Source organism: Conger conger, chromosome 4 (assembly GCF_963514075.1).
Source record: "Conger conger chromosome 4, fConCon1.1, whole genome shotgun sequence".
Lineage (NCBI taxonomy): Eukaryota > Metazoa > Chordata > Actinopteri > Anguilliformes > Congridae > Conger > Conger conger.
The window spans coordinates 66,743,318-66,766,800 of NC_083763.1; the positions used below are offsets into that span (position 1 = coordinate 66,743,318).

The window sequence follows — 23,483 nt, forward strand, 5'->3', positions numbered from 1 at the left end:
CAGTCAACTGCAGTGAATACCTTTGAGTGGCTGTGGCAGTCAGCCAGGGTTTAAGTGTTTCCTGGTCCTCATTGCATGACTGAATTAGACTCTGTGGACATTAGCTCTCAGGTCCTTTGTGATTCATTATAATAAATACGTTGTTAATATAACACTCTCGGGGGGAGATTTACATTTACATTTACATTTTTGTCATTTAGCAGACGCTTTTAATACAAAGCGAGATGTTATAGGACCTTCCATAGAGATATTTCATATAGCCTGTATAACTCCCTTTTTTGTTTATTTGTTTACACATTTGATTATTTCTCATCCGCTGTCAAGTATTACACTTGTAATAAATCACAAGTTCATATGTATGTAATGCTGGACCAGCATTAGCTGGGAAACCGACATTTATTTTGTGTAAATCCATGTATTATATACGCTATATCCCGAATCTAAACGGATTTATTTCAAGCCTATTGTATCACTTCAGTACCTTTTAAGCCTTTTCTTTTAACATATGCATTACATCAGCAACATACGGAGCTGGCTGCAAACGAGCGTAATGAATTCACTCAGGCCGTAGAAATGACTTGTTAATGCGCTGGCCGCGTGGGAGCCCGTTGTGAGTGCGTTTCTATTTGCAGGACATTCAGGCTCGCCGCCACCGCGGGCTCTGGACGGACTGGCCCGCGCCGCTTTACATTCAAACGAACGCCGCCGCAGCTAATGTACAGTAATGGATGTAATGGATCCTATCGGTTTCTCGTCACAGCGTGGGGGAAACCGGAGACCACCGCGTTGTTCCCGGCGCCGTTTACACGCCGGCGTGTTTTTTTAAAGGCGGAAGGTAAACACTGCTTAAGTGGTCCCTGACTGCGACCCCCCCCCCCTCCGTCTGTCCGCTGTGATAAAGGACCCCCGACCTGCCGTGTGTGTGTGTGTGCAGTGTGAGCCCACTGCGGAGCACTTCGCTGCTGTTTCCGTTCAGGGCTGATGTGCTTGATAAGCCACACTCGAGCGGGTAGTTTTACCCAGCATGCTTGTCTGAGGATAGGCATACTTTTGCACTGCTGGGTTATTGTTGTGTTGCTCGTACTTCAGGCCTAAATTAGGATGACAGAGACAGGCAGGCCTTTTATGTTATGTCAGGTAATTGCTAGTCTTGAAATGGGCTCCATGTTTGGTGTTTTGAATCACTTCTCAATAGACTCACTTAATTGCAATTATTTTTACATGCTCTGTGTAATTTCTCCAGAGAGATGCGCACTGGTTTTCTCTGGTGTTGATAGGACACGGCTGGCTTGTCTTTCCCCTAAAAAGTTTGATTAAAAACACACAACTCAGATAAGTGTGTAGTTTCATATTGCAACTGTGTCATTGTAGAAGTTATTTTTGCTCGTCTGACTGCTTTTATTTGTATTTATTTATTTATTTCTTATTCTTAGACATTCTCGACATCACAATGGAGCCTCGCATTAGCGGAGTGCCGTACGCGGCTGCTCTAAATGCGTCAGCCTCAATAGGCCGAATCCCTCCGGGCTCCGATAGAAGTCGACGGTTGTGTCTTCGGTTGTGCGGGAAGCCGGATATATCCTGCGCTGTAGCTCAGGCCTGCTGTAATTGAGCGTCAGTGTTCCCTTAATTAACGGCGCTGCGCTGCCGCATTTAGCCGACGTGACTGCGGGTGCCGTCAGAGAGGGGGAGTGAATAATAAAAGCTCTGTAATAACAGGGGTGCTGTCCGTTCCCCGCCACCCGTTGAGTCTCTTCCTGCTCCGCGGAACAGGCTGCCGAACATTCAGAGGCTGTCTGGATGAGACCGGGTCTGAGGCACGAGCGATCCATCCGCTGTGCTGCCTGAGGGGGAGCGGGAGCGGGCCCCATTCAAAACAAGCCCAGCTGTCTGCCCATTTCCACACAATTACTTAGCGCCGGCGAGGTTCAAGAGGACAATCTGCGGGTTTCTTAACTAACAAATTGCAGTATGGGTCACACAGGCTACTTCAGACCGCAGCGGCGAGACAGTCAGGTACTACTGTCGGTACTGCTGCCGTCTAATTTCTGTGGCTCAGAGAAGGAGTTACTGTAGGCTATCTGTCTTCTGTCTGTTACAGTCCATATTTCAGGCCTTGGGATGTCTTGGGACTGAACCTCTGCACAGCGAGTAATTTTCAGCCGCTACGGAAAGGAATCAATCTTTATTTTCCGCCCGGTTCTTTAATCCAGGAGCCTGCCTTAGGTGGGGGGAAAGCGCAATGGAAAAGCTGATGCTTCCAAACAGCTGTGAAATGAAGAGAGAACTGAGGCAGTGCACAGGGCCTATTAAATAATTATCATCTCTAAACATATTGCCCCAAGATAAGAATCACTGATGGCACAACTTTGTCTTTTTTTAGCAGAGAAAGAACTACTTCAAAGTGGTTGTCAGGATCTGAATAGAGAAAGTAGGTTATTTTGCTCCCCTTTCTAGAGAAGGAGAGCCCACAGATGGCAGAGCCAGGAACCTGGACGGCTGCTCGCTGTTGATTTGTAGCTGTATACGTGATGTTAATATCACCGCACATTGCTTTTGGCATCTTCTTTTCACCTTGGCTTCTCTGTGTAAAGGCTCCAAAGTGCTGTCCAAAATGATTTTTTGATTTTACTTCTTCACTCAGCAGTGTATGTAGGTGGTATCACTGACTGGAGAGAGCTATGCTTTGGAAGTGTTAAGCTGTTAAGTTAAGATGTTATAATGGGGTTGATGATGTTCTTGGTTCAGCTGGATTCTGGAAGACGGGATGTGTGATTATGGTGCCTAGAACTTCACCGGGTCTCCAACACATCCACCCCCGTTGGTGGAACTTCAGACATCATCTCAAAATGTAGAGGCAAAAATGGCAGTCAAATTCACCGGGACAATGTCTTTGCTTTGCCACTTTAAAGCCTAATATACTGCAGACAGCCTTATTTCCTCTGGTGCTTTTGTTGCACATTATTCATTTAAATATAACAGTTGTGATCATGATAATATTGTATCTATTAAGTGTGTTATCTATTTTTTGCAGTACTACTTCATTGATTGCTCATTTTGATTTATGAGAACAATGAATCAACATTTGTTCTTCATTATAGGTCCCATATTTTACAGCTTTCCAGTGTTTTATTTTAGGTCTTGATATCCATAAGAATACATTTGTGTGGATTTAAGGACTAAAACTATCTATCCAGTAATTACATGTCCAGTCTCCAGTGCCTCTCATGAGCTTTACCAAGAACAGGCTGTTTTTGTGACTGTGTCTTTAAGGCTCATTAATATCAATGAACCTGTATTCTGATTGGCTAGCTAGCTAGTTCCTCAACAAACTGAATGTTGTCTGTGCTGAGTGCTTGGGATGTGCTGAAGGCGAACATATGCAAATGAACATATACAGCATATACAGTAGAGGAGACATTTCAGTACACAAACGTTTCATTATTGCTACAAATATTCCATCATGAAATGCCATCAAATATGGCATTACTAACATGGAAAAGAAGATTGCCACTTTAAATGGGAAAAGACAGTTAATTTCTTCATCACAAGCACTGTTCTGCAAGTTTGATGGTAACCAGAATTAAGTAGGCTTCAGGCCTGCTGGCAAAAACACTGAAGCTTCACAGGAAGTCTTGTTCGGGGAGGACTGGAGGAAGCTCCCATATGGATTCCACTTCCACCAGCTGCTTCATGTGTGCCACAGCCTTCAACTGGAAGTGGGTGGCTAGGGGGAGGGAAGGGGGGCTTGAGGGTTCTAATCATGCAGTTCATTGATAAACATTTTTTGTTGTATGTATTTCTATTTTTATTCTATGTATGTATTCTACCCTGATGAACTTGGTGATCACATGCCCTGCAACTGGAACGTCTCCCAGATTATATGTTTATTTCTCCCTTTGTCTCTCTTGCTTGTCCCTCTTTCTCCTACTACATATCCCTTTCTCCTACTACATTTCCCAAACCTGTTCTGAATACACACACACACACACACATTTTAATACTTTTATTCATGCCTACATGCAAAAGTAACAATAAAGGACATAAACAATACAGACACACAGTACAGAATAATGACATGTATACTTGCAGAATTATTATGGGTACAGGTAGCAGTGTCGCCTCCAAATATGGCGGCTACCTATTATTGCTGACATGGAGCAATATTTTGCGAGCGGCTTTGCTCGCATTTTTTGCATTCCTGCCAGTCTGCACGTAGTCTGTGGACACACGCACTCTCTCTCTCACGCACTCTCTCTCTCGCACACACACACACACATACTGTATATACAGTATGTACATTTCAACAGCCATTTCAGAAGAGCTTTGAAGCCAACTCTGAAGCCAGGGGATGTGTGCAATATGAAGTGGCATACCAAATGTATTCTCCAGTGTTTCTTTTAAAGGAAAAGGCATACAGAAAGATGACTACAAAGAATAAGCTTCATTTGTTGTGTCGATTGCCAACTCTGCTTGATTGGAGCAAGTTGCCTGGGCATGAAATGGCAGTGATATTTAGGTGACCCAGTTTTAAATTGGGCCAGACAAAAAAGAAAGATTTTAACCCTGTCAATAATGCGGTGCCACTGAACGACAGTGTCCGTCAGTCTACAATAATAAATGTACTGTTTATATGCCTGCAAATGTAGGTGTTCAGAGTTGTTCATGCTGTTGTTTGTGTTTTGTGTTGTCCCCACAGGGCTGGTTAACGCCTGTCAGGAAATCCTCAGCAGCAGTTAAATGAGTCTGGCTCGCTAGCGCCGCCAACGATGAAGGGGTTATCGAGCAGCCGAAGCCATCACCACGCCGTGGCGTGCGACTCCTACGACTCCCTGGTGCACCACGCGGACCGCAAGCCATACCTGCTGAACCCGGCGGAGCCCCACCCGGCCGACCACCCCTACTACGCCCAGAGGAACTCCTTCCAGACGGACTGCGTGGTGCCCTACGGCACCTTTCCCCGGAGGCACTACAGCTCGCACCATGAGCTGAAGGACGAGTGCGCCCTGGTGCCCTACACCGGCATGCCCAACAAGGGCAACCGGCTGCCCCCCACCCTGCTGGACCAGTTCGAGCGGCAGCTGCCCATCGCCCGCGACGGATACCACACCCTGCAGTACAAGCGCACGGCGGTGGAGCAGCGCAGCGACAGCCCGGGGAGGATACGCCACCTGGTGCATTCGGTCCAGAAGCTCTTCACCAAGTCGCACTCCCTGGAGGGCCCGTCCAAGGGCAGCGTCAACGGCAACAAGGCCAGCCCGGACGAGGTGCCCACCATCAAACACCGCAAGAGGAGCAAGAGCCGGGACCGCTGCAAGTCCGCCGAACCCAAGCACCGCCCCAACGCCTCGGGCTACTGGAGCTCCGACGACAACCTGGACCGGGACATCTGCCTCTACCACAGCCCGTCGGGGGCCATGACCGTGGGCCGGCACCCGGACAAGTCCCAGTCGCAGTATTTCATGGAGGCTTTCAACACGATCAGTGAACACACTCTTAAAACGTCGCGCAGCAATAACGATGTAAAATGCACCACCTGTGCAAGTATCCCCCTAAACATGGATGCACAGCTCATGAAGAAGAGCTCGTGGTCGTCCACTCTTACGGTGAGCAGAGCACGCGAAGTCTACCAGAAGGCCTCAGTAAATGTAGATAAAACGCTAATGAAATCTGAGACATGTCAGCAGGAGCGATCATGCCAGTTTTTGCAGGTATGCACTCTTTTATTACATTTCCAAACCCCCTCCCTGCCCCACTGGACATCCTTCCAGTTTCATTTGAGAAAGAAGTAAGTGCAGACCAATAAGAGCCTTACTCTCTTTTTTAGGCACTCATACGGTTTCATTTCTGTCTTGTGCTAGAGTAGACTTTTCACTTTTCACCGACTGCTTGATTTTCTAATTCTATTTGCTCTATTTGTGTAATTGTTATTTCCCTTGTGCACACGTTCTTGTGTGCATGTGCGCATGTGTGTGCGTGTGTGTGCTCGTAAGCAAGACGGGTTTTGCCGTATTTGCAACCTACTTTAATATATTTTCAATTACGGATCTCATTCATTCAAAAAATACGCTGCAGTTGTTAGAATAAGATCAGTACACGTATATCACAGCCAGGGTTTCGTACAACTGAATTGCTTTTGAAAGTAGAGATTAGTTTTTTATGCTTTGCAAGCACTGCGTACCTTGGGAAAATAATCATTTTAATTACTTTGTGTTCTTCTTCTCAAACATACTTTGAAGACATAAGGAAGGCACTGATGTACATTCCAGAATTATTCAGTTATTATTCAGCCTCTTTCAGTCAGAGCCCAGGTGGTAGGGGTTTACCTAAGTTTGCAGTCGTATCCGTCACACAGATAAGGAGGACGGTTCAAACGAAGAACACAAACTGCCGTGAAACTGGGCCTAGCGAGACGCATGCTGTCCTTAATCAGATCTTTTCCTTTGTAATCCAGATCTGGTGGCTTTCGCGGTTCACGGTTGCACCAGACGTGATCGTGCATTCGCCGTCCCTTTAGAACCACCCCGCATGCAGGGGAGGCTCAACGTTTCAAACTCTGAGTCTTAGGTCTGCTCAGACTGTCACAGGCCTCTGAGAAAGCCCTGAAATCCCCTGCTGTTTCATTTACCGCATCTGCCTTCCCCGCCTTTTTGCCGCGTATGGTTGGTGTTTTGTCTGCAGCGGGTCTTTTTTTCTGTGGGAGCACAGTAACGAGTGTGAAACGCGGGTGCCTTGAAGTTTTGTAAGGCCATTCAAAGCACATATTTATACTGGGAACACACAACCCTCGTTTACTGATACAGAGGCACCTGTAGCCTGTGGCATTTCTGCAGCGGGCCACGCTATTCTAGGGCAGGCGTAAATTGGCCACATCGGATGTTCCGCATGTACGCCTGTGCTCTGTGTTTCAGCGGACCCTCTGGGGGTAATTGGCATCTGTTTTTCAGTTGTAAGCTCCCGTCTCCTTGTTTCCATAGTAACTATCAATGGCATCGTCTTGACTAAAAGACATTGCGGAGTTGGTGATGCTGTTCGCTGAAGATTCACTAATGAGGAACCATAACTGCCAGGATTGGCTTAGACCCCGAGGAGAAAGCAGATTTATTTTTGAAACAAATCTATTTCTGAATGTTTTGAGTATTTCATCTTGTGTGCTGATTTGAAGGCCACAGTGTTGCTGACAAGAAAAGGCATTGTTTGTCAATTATTGAGTACATACAGCCAGAGATGTTGACACAGCTATGGTGCCACTTAATTAAGTAGTAGATTGTTTGATTGCATGAAACATGCAGTATGCAGATTCTAAGCTTGATTTAGGAATGGATTTAAGGATTTTCTTACTTTTCTATGTGAACTGAGAGGGGCTTTCAGATCTAACATTTCTACATATCCTTTAGATTTGTTGTTATGTACATTTAACCTGACTAACTTCCTAGGCAGCAGGAACCAATTAACTACATTGAATATTTTTTTATCTGTTCTGTGTGACAGCTAGGTTACTCCACCCTCACTAGTATTTGGCTCCTATATCCATTAGTAGCTGTACAAAATTATACATATGTCAGATGAGTGTTACATTATTAAAGAGAGAAAAATGTACCCACATTGTGCTGTAAGTCGTGAGTTTGCTGTATTTTATTTTTTATTTCTTTTTCAAATGTGACTGTTGTTTGTGGAAGAGAAGTGATTCAGTCGTGCTAAGTTTCTCCTGGGGAGAACTGCAGTATAGCTGTCGGTGGGAACCACAAACTAAACCAGGAAACGGGGTTGGGGCAGAATGTGCTGTCACTCACATCAACTGTTGTTTTATTTTTTGTGACAACAAAAAGTGTAAATACAAAAAAAGAGAGACTTTGGTGCAAACATCCGTTACAGATTTTGAATGCTAATGGCTGGATTCAGTGAGTCTTCTCATGATGTTGGCAGAGGGGTCTCTTTAACAGTCACATCCTGGGAAGAAAGCCCAGTTTCCAGTGTTTGTTCCTTTTGGAGAGCGGTGGACTGGCAAGGCTGTTGCCATATTGGAGTAAATCCCCCCCCCCCCCCCGCCCCCCACAACACCTATTTTAAATGTGTTTAGGGTTTCGGGGATTCCATTGTTAGTCCAAATTAACCCTGATGAGGTTGGAGGGAAAAACAGACAGTATTGCTTATTTTTATCTTTTATCTGCATTCTTTAACACTGTCATACATCCGGTTGAACTAAAGTTTTTCAGTTTTCTGCTGCTGATATCTACAAAGCAAAGATACAGGGTGTTCTGTGTGGGCACCGTAGCTGATGTGACCGGAGTCATCGGCCTTCTCTGACTCCGTGCGCAATCTGCTGATTATTGTCTTGACGTCAAAGGCTGGTTGTTTCCGTAGTTACCAAGGCGCTTGAATGATTCATGTACTGCAATCATTCAGACATTCTTTTTTTATTTTTCTTTCACCTCCACATTTTGTGCCACAAAACCTTATTTTTCTCATGACTAGAGCAATGCTCAGTCTGAGTGAAACCGTCTTTTTTACCTCTTTTGAGAGTTGAGAGCTTCGTAATCTGTAAACTATTTTCATACATTCATTGTAGTGAGAGCCGTGTATACTTACAGTATTTAATAATCAAGATGGTTATACATATAAGAAAAAAATCTGATACATGCTGAAGCAGCTACAGAAGAAGTGCCCAACTGTGTTTCCATTGGTCTCCGGATGTTGCTCATTATTAGTGCTTAAACTGATTAAAAAATGGATTGGATTATTTGCCCTTCTTGCATTTAGGTTTATTACAATGCACAAGGGAGAGACAGACTCAGAACAATCTGTGCTGAGAATGTCTCTGAAAAACTAGCATGGGAACCTATCTGTCTAATGACTAATTCTGGCAATAGGAAAAAAACTGCCTGGATAATCGTGATACCGATTAAACCACTTCTGTAGTGATCAGCATCTGATTCTGTTCTATTGTCTGAATAAATGCCAGAATTGTTCAGTTTTGGCGGAGGCCTTGGCTTGGGAGGATTTGTACAGGTTGTTGAGCTCTGGTATGCACTCTCATTATAAAAAATTTGGCGGTTTAGACTCATTCTGAAGAGGTTCTCCAGAGGCTGATAAAGCAGGGCTATTCAATGTAGGACAGGAATATTGCAGTGATAACCCCATGCTAACAGCAGTCAATAGCACTGCTATTTATTCACATTTGCAATTTTCAGAATTGACTTAAGACTGATGTCATTTCTTTCCGAATCAATATAATATAATATAATATAATATGAGCTAATATCAAGCACTGTCTACTGCATAAACCCAACATACAATTTGTTTTATTAATTTGATCAGTAAATGACACACATTGATGAGAGTAGTTGTTTATTTATTAGCACATTTATTTATGCAGAGAGTTAATAAAGGCGTGAGCACTTTATTAGGCAGACCTGTACACCAGCTTTTAATGCAAATATTTAATCAGCCAATCATGTGGCAGCGACTAAATGCATAAAAACGTGCAGACGTGGTCAAGAGGTTCAGCTGTTGTTCACACCAAATGTTAGAATGGGGAAGAAATGTGATCTAAGTGACTTTGAGTCTGTAAGTGGATAGGCTACAGTATGTCTGAAAGATAATAATAATAATAATAATAATAATAATAGTAATAAATACCTAATAATGTGCTCACTGAGTGTGAATTCAGGTTATTTGGGACACTTCAGTTTCTCAGCCTGCCCTCACCACCAGTCTTCTTAAGGCCTTATTATTAAGATTGGCGGTGAGGGCACATTCCCTGAAACTGAATTTACACAGAAGTGTTCCAAATTCTCTTAACTCACCCCACCTGCAAGTGCCTATCATAAAAGCTGTGACATATCATAAGGCTATGATGTGTGCAGGTGGGAACAGTAGCAGTGATCGTAAAAAGCGGCAAGAGAAGCATTGACACTTGTCTCCAAGAGCATGGGTGTGTAGTGTTCAAATGCAGCTATCAGTGTGGGCAGGAGCTGCTTTTGGTTTAATACCACCATTTTTCGAGCTCTTTCATACGCTAAGGAAGACGGTGAGTCAAAAGGCACTTTGATGGCCATTTTTGTCACCGTGCCTACTGTGGATTCCCACTCGAGTGGAGAGGCTGCTGGTATTAAGATGAGTGGAGGAGACACTTACTAGCTTGGTCTTTTTGACTGCATGGAGAGTTGAAATTTTTTCCAGAGGTACAATAGTGTGCTAGGTCAAAAAGGCCAAAGGAGGTTTTCATTTCTTCTTTGGCTGTAATAAGGATTAATGTCCTGTGCGCCTGTGTGCGTAATTTACGTGTGTATACATTTTGAAATACGTTTAAACACACACATTTCTCCAAGCAGAAGTTTTTGTTTCATTGATTTAGCAGTTTTTAGTTTTGTTGTGTCTGACGATTTTAGAGCCTGTGTGCCAGCAATGACTATTTTGCAGAGTGTGAAACAGAGGGTGTAAACTATAAGAGGGTGTAAAACTATGTAAGAAAGAGTTGACAAATACCATTTCTGGAAGTATGTTACTGAATAAGTGCTTATCTTTCCAAAGTCTAATTTTTATTTCAGTCAAATTTATCTTGGCTTGGAAAACTGTGCAGTGAATGTGTTGTTGTTGCTTTTGAAAGTGGTTAACTGCATATTCTCCATAGTCTGGTTCAGTAGGGACTAACATGCATTTTACACAGTGCCATCGAATCGAAAACCAAATGGAAATTGCCCCAGAAATCTAAATCGATGCAGCAAATAAGCCATCTCCACTCGAACAGAAGACTTCTATATTCTCTTTTCTTATTTATTTCATGTTCTGTGGGTTGGCCATATTGATGATGCCATGCCTCCAGGTGACTGCACAGAAACAGATGCCCAGGTTGCTGAGGGTTTTTTTTCCCTTCTTCTTCGGTATAATTAGGAGAGTAGTCTTCCAGCATCTGTGTTAATTACAGTTCTCAGTCAGAGAGAGATGCATTTCGGGGTGGTGAAGCTGGGGACCGGCGGTGGCATGCAGGTGCCTGACCAGGTGTGGGTGTCCCCACCCCCGCAGGTTCCCCAGGACGAGTGGAGCGGCTTCTCGCCCCTGGGGAAGGACGACGAGATCCCCTGCCGTCGCATGCGGAGCGGGAGCTACATCAAGGCCATGGCGGACGAAGACAGTGGCGACTCGGACGGCAGCCCCAAACCCTCCCCGAAGATCCAGGCCAGGCGAGCCAGCTATCTGAAGGCCACGCAACCTTCCCTGACTGAGATGACCACTCTAAAGTAAGACCCTCACTCGCGTTTTCTGTCTGCTCCGCTTGTGAGGAAGAGACTCTCCGACGCTTACCTGGAGAAGTCGTAGTTAGCGTCGTTTTACATACGGCTCTTAGTGTTTGCAGCGTAGTGGTAGCAGTTGCATGTCCCCTATGTATTGTGTCGGATTGAGGTTTACGTCCTGTTATTTGGCTCTTGTGATAATATACAACTAATGTTGCATTTAGATAAGTTCATCTGAATTCATGTATTCTCATTGACAGCAGAACATAGCGTTATGTAACTTTCAGATACAGCAAATGCTTATTTTTCCACCAGAAAAATAACAGAGAAAAAAAGGAAGCTGGATGTTTTTATTTCCGTATGTGCTCTATTCAGAAGCAATAACTGCGGTAGAAATTATGCATGTAGTCATATATTTTGTATCCTAGCTGTGCCGACATTTGCCAGGTGTTCACTGGGGAATGTGTTCTGTGAAATTTCAAATCTGATTAAAATTCATCTCCAGTTCATGTGGAGGAAAATGGCCGTATTTTCATTTTTGGTTCATTAACCTGTATCTCACTACTTTACATGATTTATTGCTTGGCAGACAGTGTCCTTACCTGTGTGACTTAGAGCTCGCTCTTCACACGTTTCCACAGCAGGATGTTTACTGAAGCAGGCCAGGTTAAGTACACCTCACTCTGGGGCAGACTTGCAGTGTGCCACCTGGGATTTGAACCCAGTGTACAGCTACAACAGGCCGGGTCCCTATAGCACACCGGTGCCCCCTGGAATGACTCAAAGTTAAAATCTGCCTTACACTGGATTTTGATTTTAGTCATAACATTATTGCTGAGCTGAATTATTCCTCTGTATCCTATTTGGGATTTTAGAGCGCCCATCGTTTGGCCTTTGACGTGACAAAAATGTTTTGCTTGCCAACTTGTCCTGCTGGTTGGTGTCTAGCCTCTATATGAATTGCCATGGCATGGTGGTACGATTTCAGTTGCATCAATATATTTATTGCAGACATGCTTGTTCAAAAACTCAATCCTGTTTTTAAACATGTAGTAGACGCAAATTAACTGCCATTACTTGAACTGGTGGTACACCTGTTTCATTACTTTCATTTGCAGCTGAGTGCACAGGAAAAACATTATTCTGACTCACAGACACAATGGCTTTTCAAAGCACAGCATGCTCAGTGCAGTCCTGTTTTGGAATAATCACATTCATGGATCCTCTTTAAATCTCATGAATTTTTCTTGGAGCAGTAAAAAAAAGCAACAAACAATATCCGCTACAGTTTTTTTTGCAGTATGTCAGCTCCAGGAAATACAAGTGCGGTTTTAAGATTTAAGATTAATTTATGATTGTGCCTGATTCAGTTCATCTTTTATCACAATATCAACTTTTAATAAGAAAGAAAATCCCATTTTCATTTGATCGTATTGATGTTTCATTTTGTCTGAAGGTTCTAGAATATGAAATGCACATTCACACCTGAATATTTAAGCATGCTCAGTGTAGTATTTTGTTTCACTACTGCAATTTCTTAATTCTTATAATTATTTAGTTAATGAAAAGGTTCATCCCTCCTAATGGCATACTATGCTCTATGCTCTGCTTTCAAGAAACTTGCAACAGTAGGATTGTATAGTTTCCCAGGTTACCTGTTTGTGAAACATGATTTCTTTATCTAGAAAATGTAATTGAGTTGCAGAATCTCTTTTACAAGGGTGGTCTGACCCAGAGATCAGGATAGTAAATAAATACCATAATTATCCAATAAAATTCATCATTGATGCACAGCAAAAACAACCGGCATAAATGGCAATAGTTACATATTTAGGGCATTGCTTCCTGAATTGCTGACTTGAATTCCTTCAATGGAATTAATTTCTCAAGGCAGAGCGTTTTCTGAAGGTAATTCCAGCTTCAACCAAGGAGCCAAGATTTGTAAAGCCTTCCTACTTATGTCACTTCCTGCTCTTGGTACCTTTAATTTAAGCAAGGATTTGGAGCTTAGATTTTAAGAGCTTTAACTTAACGGTTTTAAAGGTGCAAATATATTGTGGTAGAATACCAAGTACAGCTTCGTAAAAGAAAACAGAGCTGTGCATAAGCATAAGATTAGTATATTATTTTCACCAGCTGTCAGTGGGCATAGACACAGTAGCATTTATCATATTCTTCAGAATTCATTATATTGCCAAACTGCGTTCCCATTGATGTGACTCTACTAAAGGTACACGTTATTTTGACGGATGGTGTTTCCACAGTATTTGTCTCTTGCCTATTCTTTGTCATGAAAAAATAACAGTTTCAGAGCCAAAGCATTCACTGATCCCGTCCATTCAAAAGTAGCTACTCAAAATGCTTTTCAAAGGCATTATGGTACATGAAAACGTCATTGAAATGGTTTGTTAACTTTTTAAGGGCAGGTTTTAAAAAATTGCAAGGGAGCAAGATTTCATGTTAATTAAGCCAGGCAAGACATCTGGAAAGTTCAAGAGGTCAGGCAGAATTAAAACAGCAACGATCTCACTCAGTCATCTCTCACCCACAAAGTCACCTCCAAACTCCACAGGGCCCAGAACTATTGTGTGTGTTCGTGTGTATATGTGTGTGTGTGTGTGTGTGTTTGTGTGTGTGAGTGTGTGTTTTTGTGTGTTTGTGTGGGTGTGTGAGTGTGTGTGTGTGTTTGTGAGTGTGTGTGTTTGTGTGTGTGCGTGTTTGTGTGTGTGCGTGTTTGTCTGTGTGGTACTCCTGCACACTAAACTCAGATCATTGCTGTCCCGGTCCGGCAGCGACTCAGGCCCTGAGACCCAATGGGCCTTTTAGTGTGGCCCTTCAGAACCACAGTGCCCGAGGCTGTGCTTTGTTAAGCTGCACGTTCCTTTCTGCTTCGCTTTTTCCGCCGGCTTGGGCAAGCGCTTAAACTGAGCGCTGCAATACCCGTCCTGCAGTCCACAGCCTGGGCAATGGGTCCCACAGGAGGCAATTTCTGTGTGTTCCTACGGAATTATGTGATTTTTATTTCATTCTGAATATTGAAGCGTACAAAATTAGACTTTTGGAAGCAATAAAAGCAACACTGTTTCATAACCACAAAACACAACTCTCCAGGCAATGCCACACAGTAGGAGTATCAAAAACACTTGAGGGCCAAGTAGTACACTGACACAAGCGATTTATGGCATTTAAAATGTTTTTAATTGCGTGAAAAGACATTTCAAACTGCTGCAAAAGTCGTAGTGAAATACAGTTGTGTGTTTTCTGTGACTGGGGCTCAGTTATGAGTCACTGCAGTCCTCTTACCTCAATTCAATATCCCTCAAATTTTATATGGTGTTATCATTCTGCTATATCCATTAAAGGTACAATAGGTAATTTCAGACTTCTAACGGTCAAGAGAGGAATTGCAGCAACAAACACGCTCAAACCACAACACTGTTTATCCCACCCCTTCTCTGTGAACACACTGATGTTGAAATGCCATTGGCTGTGGCAATTAGAACCAATTTTCAATCAATGAGCTTGAATTATTGTACAGCTATATGATGTCAGAGTATTTTGAAACCTGAATTTAAGGACTATAAACACAGGCAGAGGGTAAGTCAACATGTCTGTGCCTTTTTCAATGATAGGAAGGGATTTACAATGGTCTTGTAACAATGTTTTAAAACCAAAATCTTACCTATTATACCTTTAAGGCTTTTATTACTGAAGGTTTCACTTAGGCCATTTGCTTGTTGCTTGTTGAGCTCATAACAGATTACAGTGGGGGAAGCAATGACCAAAACAGACTTGCATATTCTTGCAGATGGAGTGTTACAATTGTGATTTGGCATGACTAGAAATATGTCATATTTTTTCAATAATTTATTTTTATGAAATACCCAGCACAGAAAATGAAATTGTGTGAAATGTATTGTTTGTGGCACTGAATAGAATTCCTGAGCCAGATCAAACAAACCGTGCCTTGTATTTCCTTTTAATACTCCAGGGATTTGCTATGCATGTTAGGAATGACATCTGTGTATATTTCATGCAATGCAAAAAAATAAATAAAAAATCTGGCCAAGATACAATATTTTCATTATATTATTTCTGAGATCACTCATTGACGCTAGTATTTTGAGGTCACTTATTATTTATTGTCTATTTAATGAAATATAGTACAAAACGATTCCAAAAGGAACCCTGTGATTCCATTGAAGAACCCTATTTAGTTAAAGGGTTCTTTGTCAGGAAAAATGGTTATTTGTGTGGGAGATTTTACACGTCACATCTATGACAGGGAGTGTATGCATCTCTTACAATGAGGCACATGGAAAGTGAGCATTAAAATTCTGGACGGATGAATGTCAAACCATCATGCTGCTGCCAGATATGCAGTAGATACTACAAGAATTGTTTCTCCTGACACATTTTCCTGTTGAGCTAGTATGTATTGCAAATCTGACAGCAGCACAGTGGTTTGAGGCTCATTTGCTACCTTGGACCCTTGATGACTTAAAGCCATTTAGCCAACAAATGTGTTCCATACTGTATCAGCATAATTTGCAGTTGAATGTAGTCCCTCCACCTGATTTCCATAGAGATCCATTCACATTAAAGAGTTTTAGTTTTAGTACTGCTATAAAAAGTGCTGTAATTACTACATGGTGAGACCAAGATGTATAAATACACCCTTTAATCGAATACATGAGCATAAATATTTCACAATGGAACCCCACATATTCTTTGTGTGGATGGCTCAAACAAGCTTTAATTCATGATAGCACCCAAAATGCTTGACTTGGACATCTGCCACCAAACCTTTAACATACAGAAGAAGGGAGCTAGTTTTCTGAAGTGTGCACTTGTCAAGCCCCGTCACAAGTCTGAGGCTGTCATCGTGCTAGGCTATTGTGCTAGGTTAGTACGCTCGTGGGCCTATGCCTGTTCGGCTGAGCGAAACAGCGAAGCAGAAACGATTGGCTTATTCCGCTCCGATGCCACAGTGCATAAACTAGCCTGTGATGTTTTACCCGGTGGAGTCTTCAAACCGTACTTAGCATTGCCTTTCCCCGCTCTCTTCACTCCTCGGGAAAAGTTGCGTTCCCCATAGACTCCGGGTGGGAACACCAGTGGAGAGAGCACACGACTCTCCACTTTGGCTCCCCCCCCCCCCCCCCCCCCGTGCGTTTCGGCGGTGCTGATGCGTCTAGGTGTCTACAGCGTCAGACGTATTAGACTGAAGGCAGCGTGGGCGGCCTAAGTGCCTCTAACCGCTCTGCCTCTGACCCGCTGCATCTGAGAGTGAGTAATCCAGTTTGCGCTGCCTCTGTAACCGTGCTCTATTTTGAGAGCGACATACATAATTAAGCTGGAGTGGACATGGACAGACTGAATCATAAGACCGTTTGTGTGTTTTAACTCCCCAGACTCCCAGTTTTGTAACAAGATAAAAAAAAAGGGACACTGCAGAATTCCATCTTCTTCTCGTCAAAGATTACATGCATATATGCATTCCACAGCTACATTATTCTTAAATGATGACAGGTGTTAAAATGTTAAAATTCTATATTCCTTAGTAATATTAGTCTTCCTTTCAAATATTGTGTGTGTGTATTGTGTGTAGGTGTGTGTGTGTGTGTGTGCGTGCATGCGTGTACATTTAATTCGGACATTAGACTGAAATAGATTAGACCCTCGAGGCCCTTAATATTAACTAACTGTAAATTCCAGAAGATTGTGTGTCTGTGCTGGAAGGAAAGGGGTGGAGTCTCAGTGTCTAAGGGAGTGTTTGCATTTAGTCACCCGATCACACTCACTCCACAGCGCCTCCCAGTGGCTGCCACACCTGCACAGTTTGCCCCAGAGACCACACCCGTCAAGTCCACTGTATGATACATACTATTGACATGCGTTTGGCTAGCTGCAGGTGATTTAATGACTTTCTGGATTGTCCAGAAACAATGCATGTGAGACATTTGGCACATATCTGTCTGAGCACTCATTGTAATTTCAGCTTTTTTCTCTTGTCTATTTCTGAACTGTGTGAACTTAGTCTTTTCTGTAAGTACTTTTCTGTAAGTTATTTCTGGGAACAGAAGAAATCAGGTTTAATTAAAATGATATGTAATAAAAATGGCAATACCAATGAAATTGATATTAAAGTTTATATGAACACTTCATTGGGTATTAGGCCCTTGATAAATGCCTGGCAGTTCATGTAACGTCGCATTAACGCTGTTTCCCTCTCTCTTCAGTATACCCTATGCATTGGGTCTCTGCCTGCCTAAACCACCCTGTTTGAGTATACACAGACCCACAGGCTCATGGGATACCTCTCTCTCTCCCCCACCCCAGGATCTCCACCGAACACTCTCCCAAACTGCAGATCCGGAGTCACAGCTACCTGCGGGCGGTGAGTGAAGTTTCCATCAATAGGAGCCTGGACAGCTTGGACCCCGCAGGGCTGCTCGGCTCCCCTAAATTCCGCTCACGAAACGAGAGCTACATGAGGGCCATGAGCACCATCAGCCAGGTTGGTGCCCCCGGCGTCGCCATGGTCACCATCGCCGGTACCTGTCTGCCTCGCGGCTGTGCCGGGGGAGGAAAATCAAGTCAAATTAACGAGCCCATTCATCAGCAAGGGAAAACGAAGTGCTAATTAAGCTGACGTTTCCCAGACATTTCTTTTTTTTCCAGGCCTGATGATGGGAGTGGAGTTCAGAGCATTAATTAGTCATGAAGGAAAACCCAACCCCCGCTTACCCCCTCCGTCTCCCCATCCCCCCCGACCTCTGACCCCCACCCACATCTGCACAGTGCCATCATCATGAGAAATACCCCATCAGACTCATTTCCACTGCTGAGGAACATAACTAAGTTAGTGAAAACAAGTCAAAAGCTCAGTAAACAAAAGCTTGTAATAAACCTGAACTTCCATCCTGTCAAATAAAGCATGGGTAATGGACAGTAATATACAGTGCCAATGATGTGTCACAACTTTATTTCATGTGCAATGTTCAATATTGTCACAAGTATAAGTATTTTTAGTGTGCGAAATATTGATGGTGTCCATTAACATTTGATGCTTGCGTCCAGTCAATAACAATGTCCTTTCTTTCTCAATCTTCCCATCCTGACGTCCCACATAATTAGCTTAAATCATATTGGAGAATGTAAAAATCTATGACATTTACGTAGCTCCGATATTATTGAATTAGTTTACTGCAATATGATTGCTCAAGTTGACATGGATGGATTTTGACCTTTTCATTTGGTGCATTTTTCAATGGACATTCTTAAGAGTATTTATTCAGAGAATGTGTATTATCTCATACATATTGTGTCACTGTCCAGATTCAGTTTGAATAAGAATACAAAGACCAGCAGGACTGGCCCTGAATTAGCCCATGTTGTCTGGGCTAATTCTTAGATTAAAAACTGAATAAATTTAAAGAAAACTAATCTCAGCAGAGGTGCAAACTCCAAACCCCTACCACTCCCCCCTCAAACCATATACCATAGCATTTTAATTTATCTTCCAGACTAACCACAGCCATCTGTGCCTTTCTATCAGGCCTGGTGATGACCAGCCAGCCTCAGCAATTAGTACCTGGCAGTGTGGCTATTCTAGTGTCCCAGTTTTGGAGAAAACAGGAAGTTGATAGCAGCTAAATAGGAGAACCAGGCCTCTCCTCTCCACCCCCACCTCTCCCATCCTCAGACCCAGTAACACCACCCCATGGAGACGTGATTCAAGCTAACACCTGCTTCCCATCATCCATCACCCGAGTGTGCTAATCATGCAGATCTTTAGTTGACTCTATTTTCGTGCTTTTTTGTAAAGGCCTGTAGAAATGGGCAGGTAAACGGCCTCGGTTTTTGCGGCGTGTAATTGTTCCCGAGGAGCTCAAGCTGTTGTAAGAGCCCCAGGGAACAGGACACCGCCCGCAGGCATTTCCGTCTCTGAAGCACACCGCTGTCAAAGTGCGTTCAGCTGCCGTGGGAAACGCCGCCTCGCGGCACCTGCAGGAGCGCCTCACAGTCAGGCTCGTGGAAGGAAACTCCCTCAAGCTCTCACGCTCGCCTGCGATTGGTCAGACCGTCCGTCAGTCCTGCGAGGTGGGGGTGGCTCCCCATCGCCCAGAATGCACTGCAGTTCTTTGCCTGGCCTCATGCTCCTTAACCTGCCTCTTGTTTTCGCACCCTCCCTCCCCTCTGATCCCCTCTGCTCGTGGTTCCCTCTGTAGATCAGCGCAGTCCAGCAGCCTGGTAGAGCCACGCCTGTCCCATGCACTTGTAGCCACCACCCGCATTTCTGCTGCACCTTCACTCTAAAGCTCTTCCCTTCTCCTGCACTCTCCTGGAAGGCCCTGAACTCTACCCCGCACCCCTTTGACTTTCCTCCCCTGGGCACTTAGCATTTTACTGACTTTTCATCATTGTGTTTCCTCAGTCTCTGTCCATCCCTAGAAGACTGTGTGTGATTATCAGTGTGTGTGTGTGTGTGTGTGAGGCGGGGGGGTTTGCCCTGGCTTTGGGGAGCCCAGGTTATGCTGGTTTCTATTTTCAACCTAAAACGAGGAAACAAATTTCGAACTGACCCCAAAATTGATTAAAGGATTTGACTCTACACTGCCGTAACTGATGAATTAAGTGGTGAGTCACACTGTAATCCAGCATACCCCGCAGCTGTCCAGAAGCAGGCTTAGCCACCCCTGGTCTGTACTGTGAGAGTGCTGCTGATGGAGCACCAGAAGGTGGGCACTTGTTGAACCCAGGCGGTGCTGGCAGTGGAGCTGGCGGATGAGGGGTTTTTAAACGGTGCCCGCCTCGCGCTGGCTTCTCTCCCCCCGCACAGGTGAGCGAGGTGGAGGTGAACGGGCAGTTTGAGTCGGTGTGCGAGTCGGTGTTCAGCGAACTGGAGTCCCAGGCGGTGGACGCGCTGGACCTGCCCATGCCGGGATGCTTCCGCATGAGAAGCCACAGCTACGTGCGCGCCATCGAGAAGGGCTGCTCCCAGGACGAGGACTGCGGCCCCATGAGGGCCATCTCGCCTCCCAGGACCACCACCACTGTCAGGACCATCCAGAGCAGCACAGGTCAGAGCCTGCCTCCTCCCTCCACACGCTGGCTTTCTGCGATGTCTGTTTGCCCTCATTTCTGCTCTGACACCAACATCTCATCGAAAACGTTCAAATGCAGTTGTGTATTCTCAAACACCTAAGTTCTAGTACCTGTCATATCTGAGAAAGAGAATCATCTTTTCTGAATTATTCTCGCTGTTATGATCTCCTGGCTACGACTCGACGTTGTTAATCCTCTCAATCACCACTGGTGGGTTTGTTTTCCCTACTGTTGGGTTTAATTGCGCTCATTAAAACATATTAGTTTTATGTTGCTTTCAAGGTCGTAGTCGGCTAATCAAAGCAATTTATATTTGTACGGCTGAACTGTATGATTGCGAAACACCTGTTCAGGCAAGGCGAGGCGGCCTTGGCGTGAGTGAGCGTATGTTCCGGATGGATCCGTTTTAAATTCTCTGCGGTCCGCTCCCGCCTCCACCAACGCTTCCCCTCGTTCCCCTGATTCGTTGCAGCACGCTCTCCATTACTGTTTATATCGTTGATTGAAACGCACAATTAAAGGTTGCGGGGGATCACTGCCTGTCTCTCTCCGGCTTTGATGCTATCGATTTGTGAGTAGCGCTAGTTGCATATAGCCTGCAGCCCTCCGTTTGTAAACTGTGATTTCCACAGAAGAGGGGTGTGATACCCATTGAATTATGGATTATGCTTTTATTATGAAGTGCTGAAGGCAAGTTGTTGTTGCGTATGGGCAAGATGTCCTGTCTACAACAAGAGATAAAACACAAATAGGTGGATTCGCAAGATATTTCTTGTCTGTGTGTAAAAGGACACACACTCACATTTGAAGGGGCTACCAGTGAAACAATCAATATTGTTCTGGTGGTGATGTAAGGGTCGTAACTTCATTACCTCAGTCAGATAGCAGCTGGTCAGTTGATCTGCAGGGGTTTTTGCAGGCCACAGATATTGCACATGTGATTTTGATTAATGCTCTGGTTGTAGAAGAACCCCAGAATTGAATGAGTCAGGTTTGTTCAATAACAGAGGGTACCAATCATATTGAAAATATGGTATTTATTCCATTATGAAACTTCTATACACAACGTTTTCCCCCATAAGAGACCTTGGTGCCAGTTGACAAATCCAGATTTTTGCCATGATGTTTTAGAGGACCCGTTATTGAGCCGTTACTTGTGTGGACTGTGTCCTCGGGAAAACATAATAAAAAAGTAAATAAAACCTTGTTTGTGGAAATATGAAACCTGAGAACATGAAATATGAAATATTGATCCATGTGATATGAGGAAGCTGACCAAAGTCATGTACCGTTTGTCTCACATTTCTAATCTTTCATTTGAAACTATTGGAACAAAAATGGAATGATGGTTTCATTTCACCATGTCAGACAAAATCATTCTGTAAACACAAAAGGATGCTGCTGTTTTGCTGCTTTTTTCCCAGGGCTTTTTTATTTTTGAAATAACTGGTAGAGTAGAATGAACGACATTGTAAAGTAATCTTTACTGCCACAAGTCTGAAAGCCAAGACAAGGTCTGTGCCTGCCGTTGATTCCATTTGATACGCATGTAAACCTTTTGAACCTGAGGATGGTCCTTATCATGGAACTGAATGGAGGATGGCGTGTTGACAGAACAAGTCTTGTTTTTCACAAGATGTTTTAAATGGGATGTTCACACATGTATTGAGTTTACATGTTGTGTGTGTGTGTGTGTGTGTGTGAGTGCTTGTTATGTGATGCAAAACTGCTCCGATACTGCCATCAGAATTTTCCGGAAAGGCCCAGGTGTGGTATGAAATCAGGTCACACTGAGTGTTTGGTCTGGCTATGTCTCTGTGACACTCTCTGGAGGCGGGTGACTGACAGGTGAAATAATTTGCGTGCAGGTGCGGGAGGGGGGGGGAGCGCACGGCGACTGTCAGGGAGGCGTTTAAGCTCTGGAGCCAAGAACAAGGCCGCCCGAGCCAAGATTGATGCCTCATTTTTCGGAAGCACGCAATTTATCACAGTTTGAGCGAATTAATCCTCTGGGTTTTTTTGTTTTTTTGCACCGTGTGAAGAGAAGCAGCAGTCTGTGTGGGGAGACCTGTCTGCCGCACAAACCTCGCACTCCTCCTCCGCTGCTGGCCCCGAGCCGTAATGGACGCTGCCCGTCACTCCGCATTCAGTGACTGAGCATAAAAGCCATGGTGAAGATGGCAGCTTCTCCACACCGACGTGAGCAGCCTGTGCAGTACCTTGTGCAGTTTAATACAGGAGTGGGAGGGGAGGGCGCATCGTCCGCCAAGGTCGTCGCGACTGTCAGCGACTGCAGTCAGTTGGAGAGAGGGATGGCTAGCCTTGCCAGCAGTTGTGTTTCTGCTGTTGTGAATTCCTCTGAGTGAAGAGGACCAGATAACAATGTTGTCCTGAATGCAAGAGGGTCATTTACATTCAGCAGAGGGCTTCCTTCATGTAGAGAAGCGTTTGCTACTTACGGCCTTTCTTTGCACGTTCGTGTTGCTTTTCTTATTTCGCTTGCATTCCTTTCTTTGCTTTATTTAACGAGATAATTATGTGCTTTCCTCTTTGCTCTCTGTAAGTTGTGGGTAGTGTAACTTCTGTCTGGTGTATCGTTTATTTATATCTGTGTGAAAGATTCTGTGGGAATGCTTTGTTCTCATTCCAGAGATCAATTAATTGAATTACGCTCTCACATCTAAATGCAAATCACACGCCAGAGGGAATCAGACCGCGGAGCCTCTTATATCGGACAATGCCCTGGAGGTTATGCGGGGATAACGGTCCTCACTGATAGCTGTGGCTGAAGATATCACTCCTTCAGCACACAGTAGGATGCATCCCAATCACTATTTCCCTTTGCTGGTAATGAGACTTAAAGGCGAGTGTTGCCATGTATCGTACGAGAAATCAGGTGTTTCATGTTGGATTGCACTAATATGTTTACACCATTAGCTCTGCTGATCTCAGTTAAGCCCAGCTATCTGTCCAGTTACATCTCACCACCCTTTCCTGCACAGCCTGCCTTTATCCCTCTTCTTTTCTGATTACGGTTCTGTGGTGCTGATTATTGGAATTAGAGGATTCTGTCTCGCTATCTCTCTGAGCATTGAGCCGGTCACGGCTTATTCCTGTGTGTCTTACAGGGTGAGAAAT

General features: G+C 44.1%; 1 protein-coding gene across 1 annotated transcript in view; it reads left to right on the forward strand.

The window, feature by feature from the left end:
* The window catches only part of dlgap1b (discs, large (Drosophila) homolog-associated protein 1b), a 135,851-nt gene that overhangs the window by 68,932 nt on the left and 43,436 nt on the right, over window positions 1-23,483 (forward strand). The window contains exons 4-7 of the mRNA XM_061239349.1: window positions 4,700-5,606; window positions 11,026-11,240; window positions 17,577-17,754; window positions 20,080-20,320. Coding sequence (XP_061095333.1) covers window positions 4,770-5,606; window positions 11,026-11,240; window positions 17,577-17,754; window positions 20,080-20,320 — 1,471 coding nt within the window. The 5' untranslated portion in view covers window positions 4,700-4,769. The remainder of the gene's footprint in view (window positions 1-4,699; window positions 5,607-11,025; window positions 11,241-17,576; window positions 17,755-20,079; window positions 20,321-23,483) is intronic.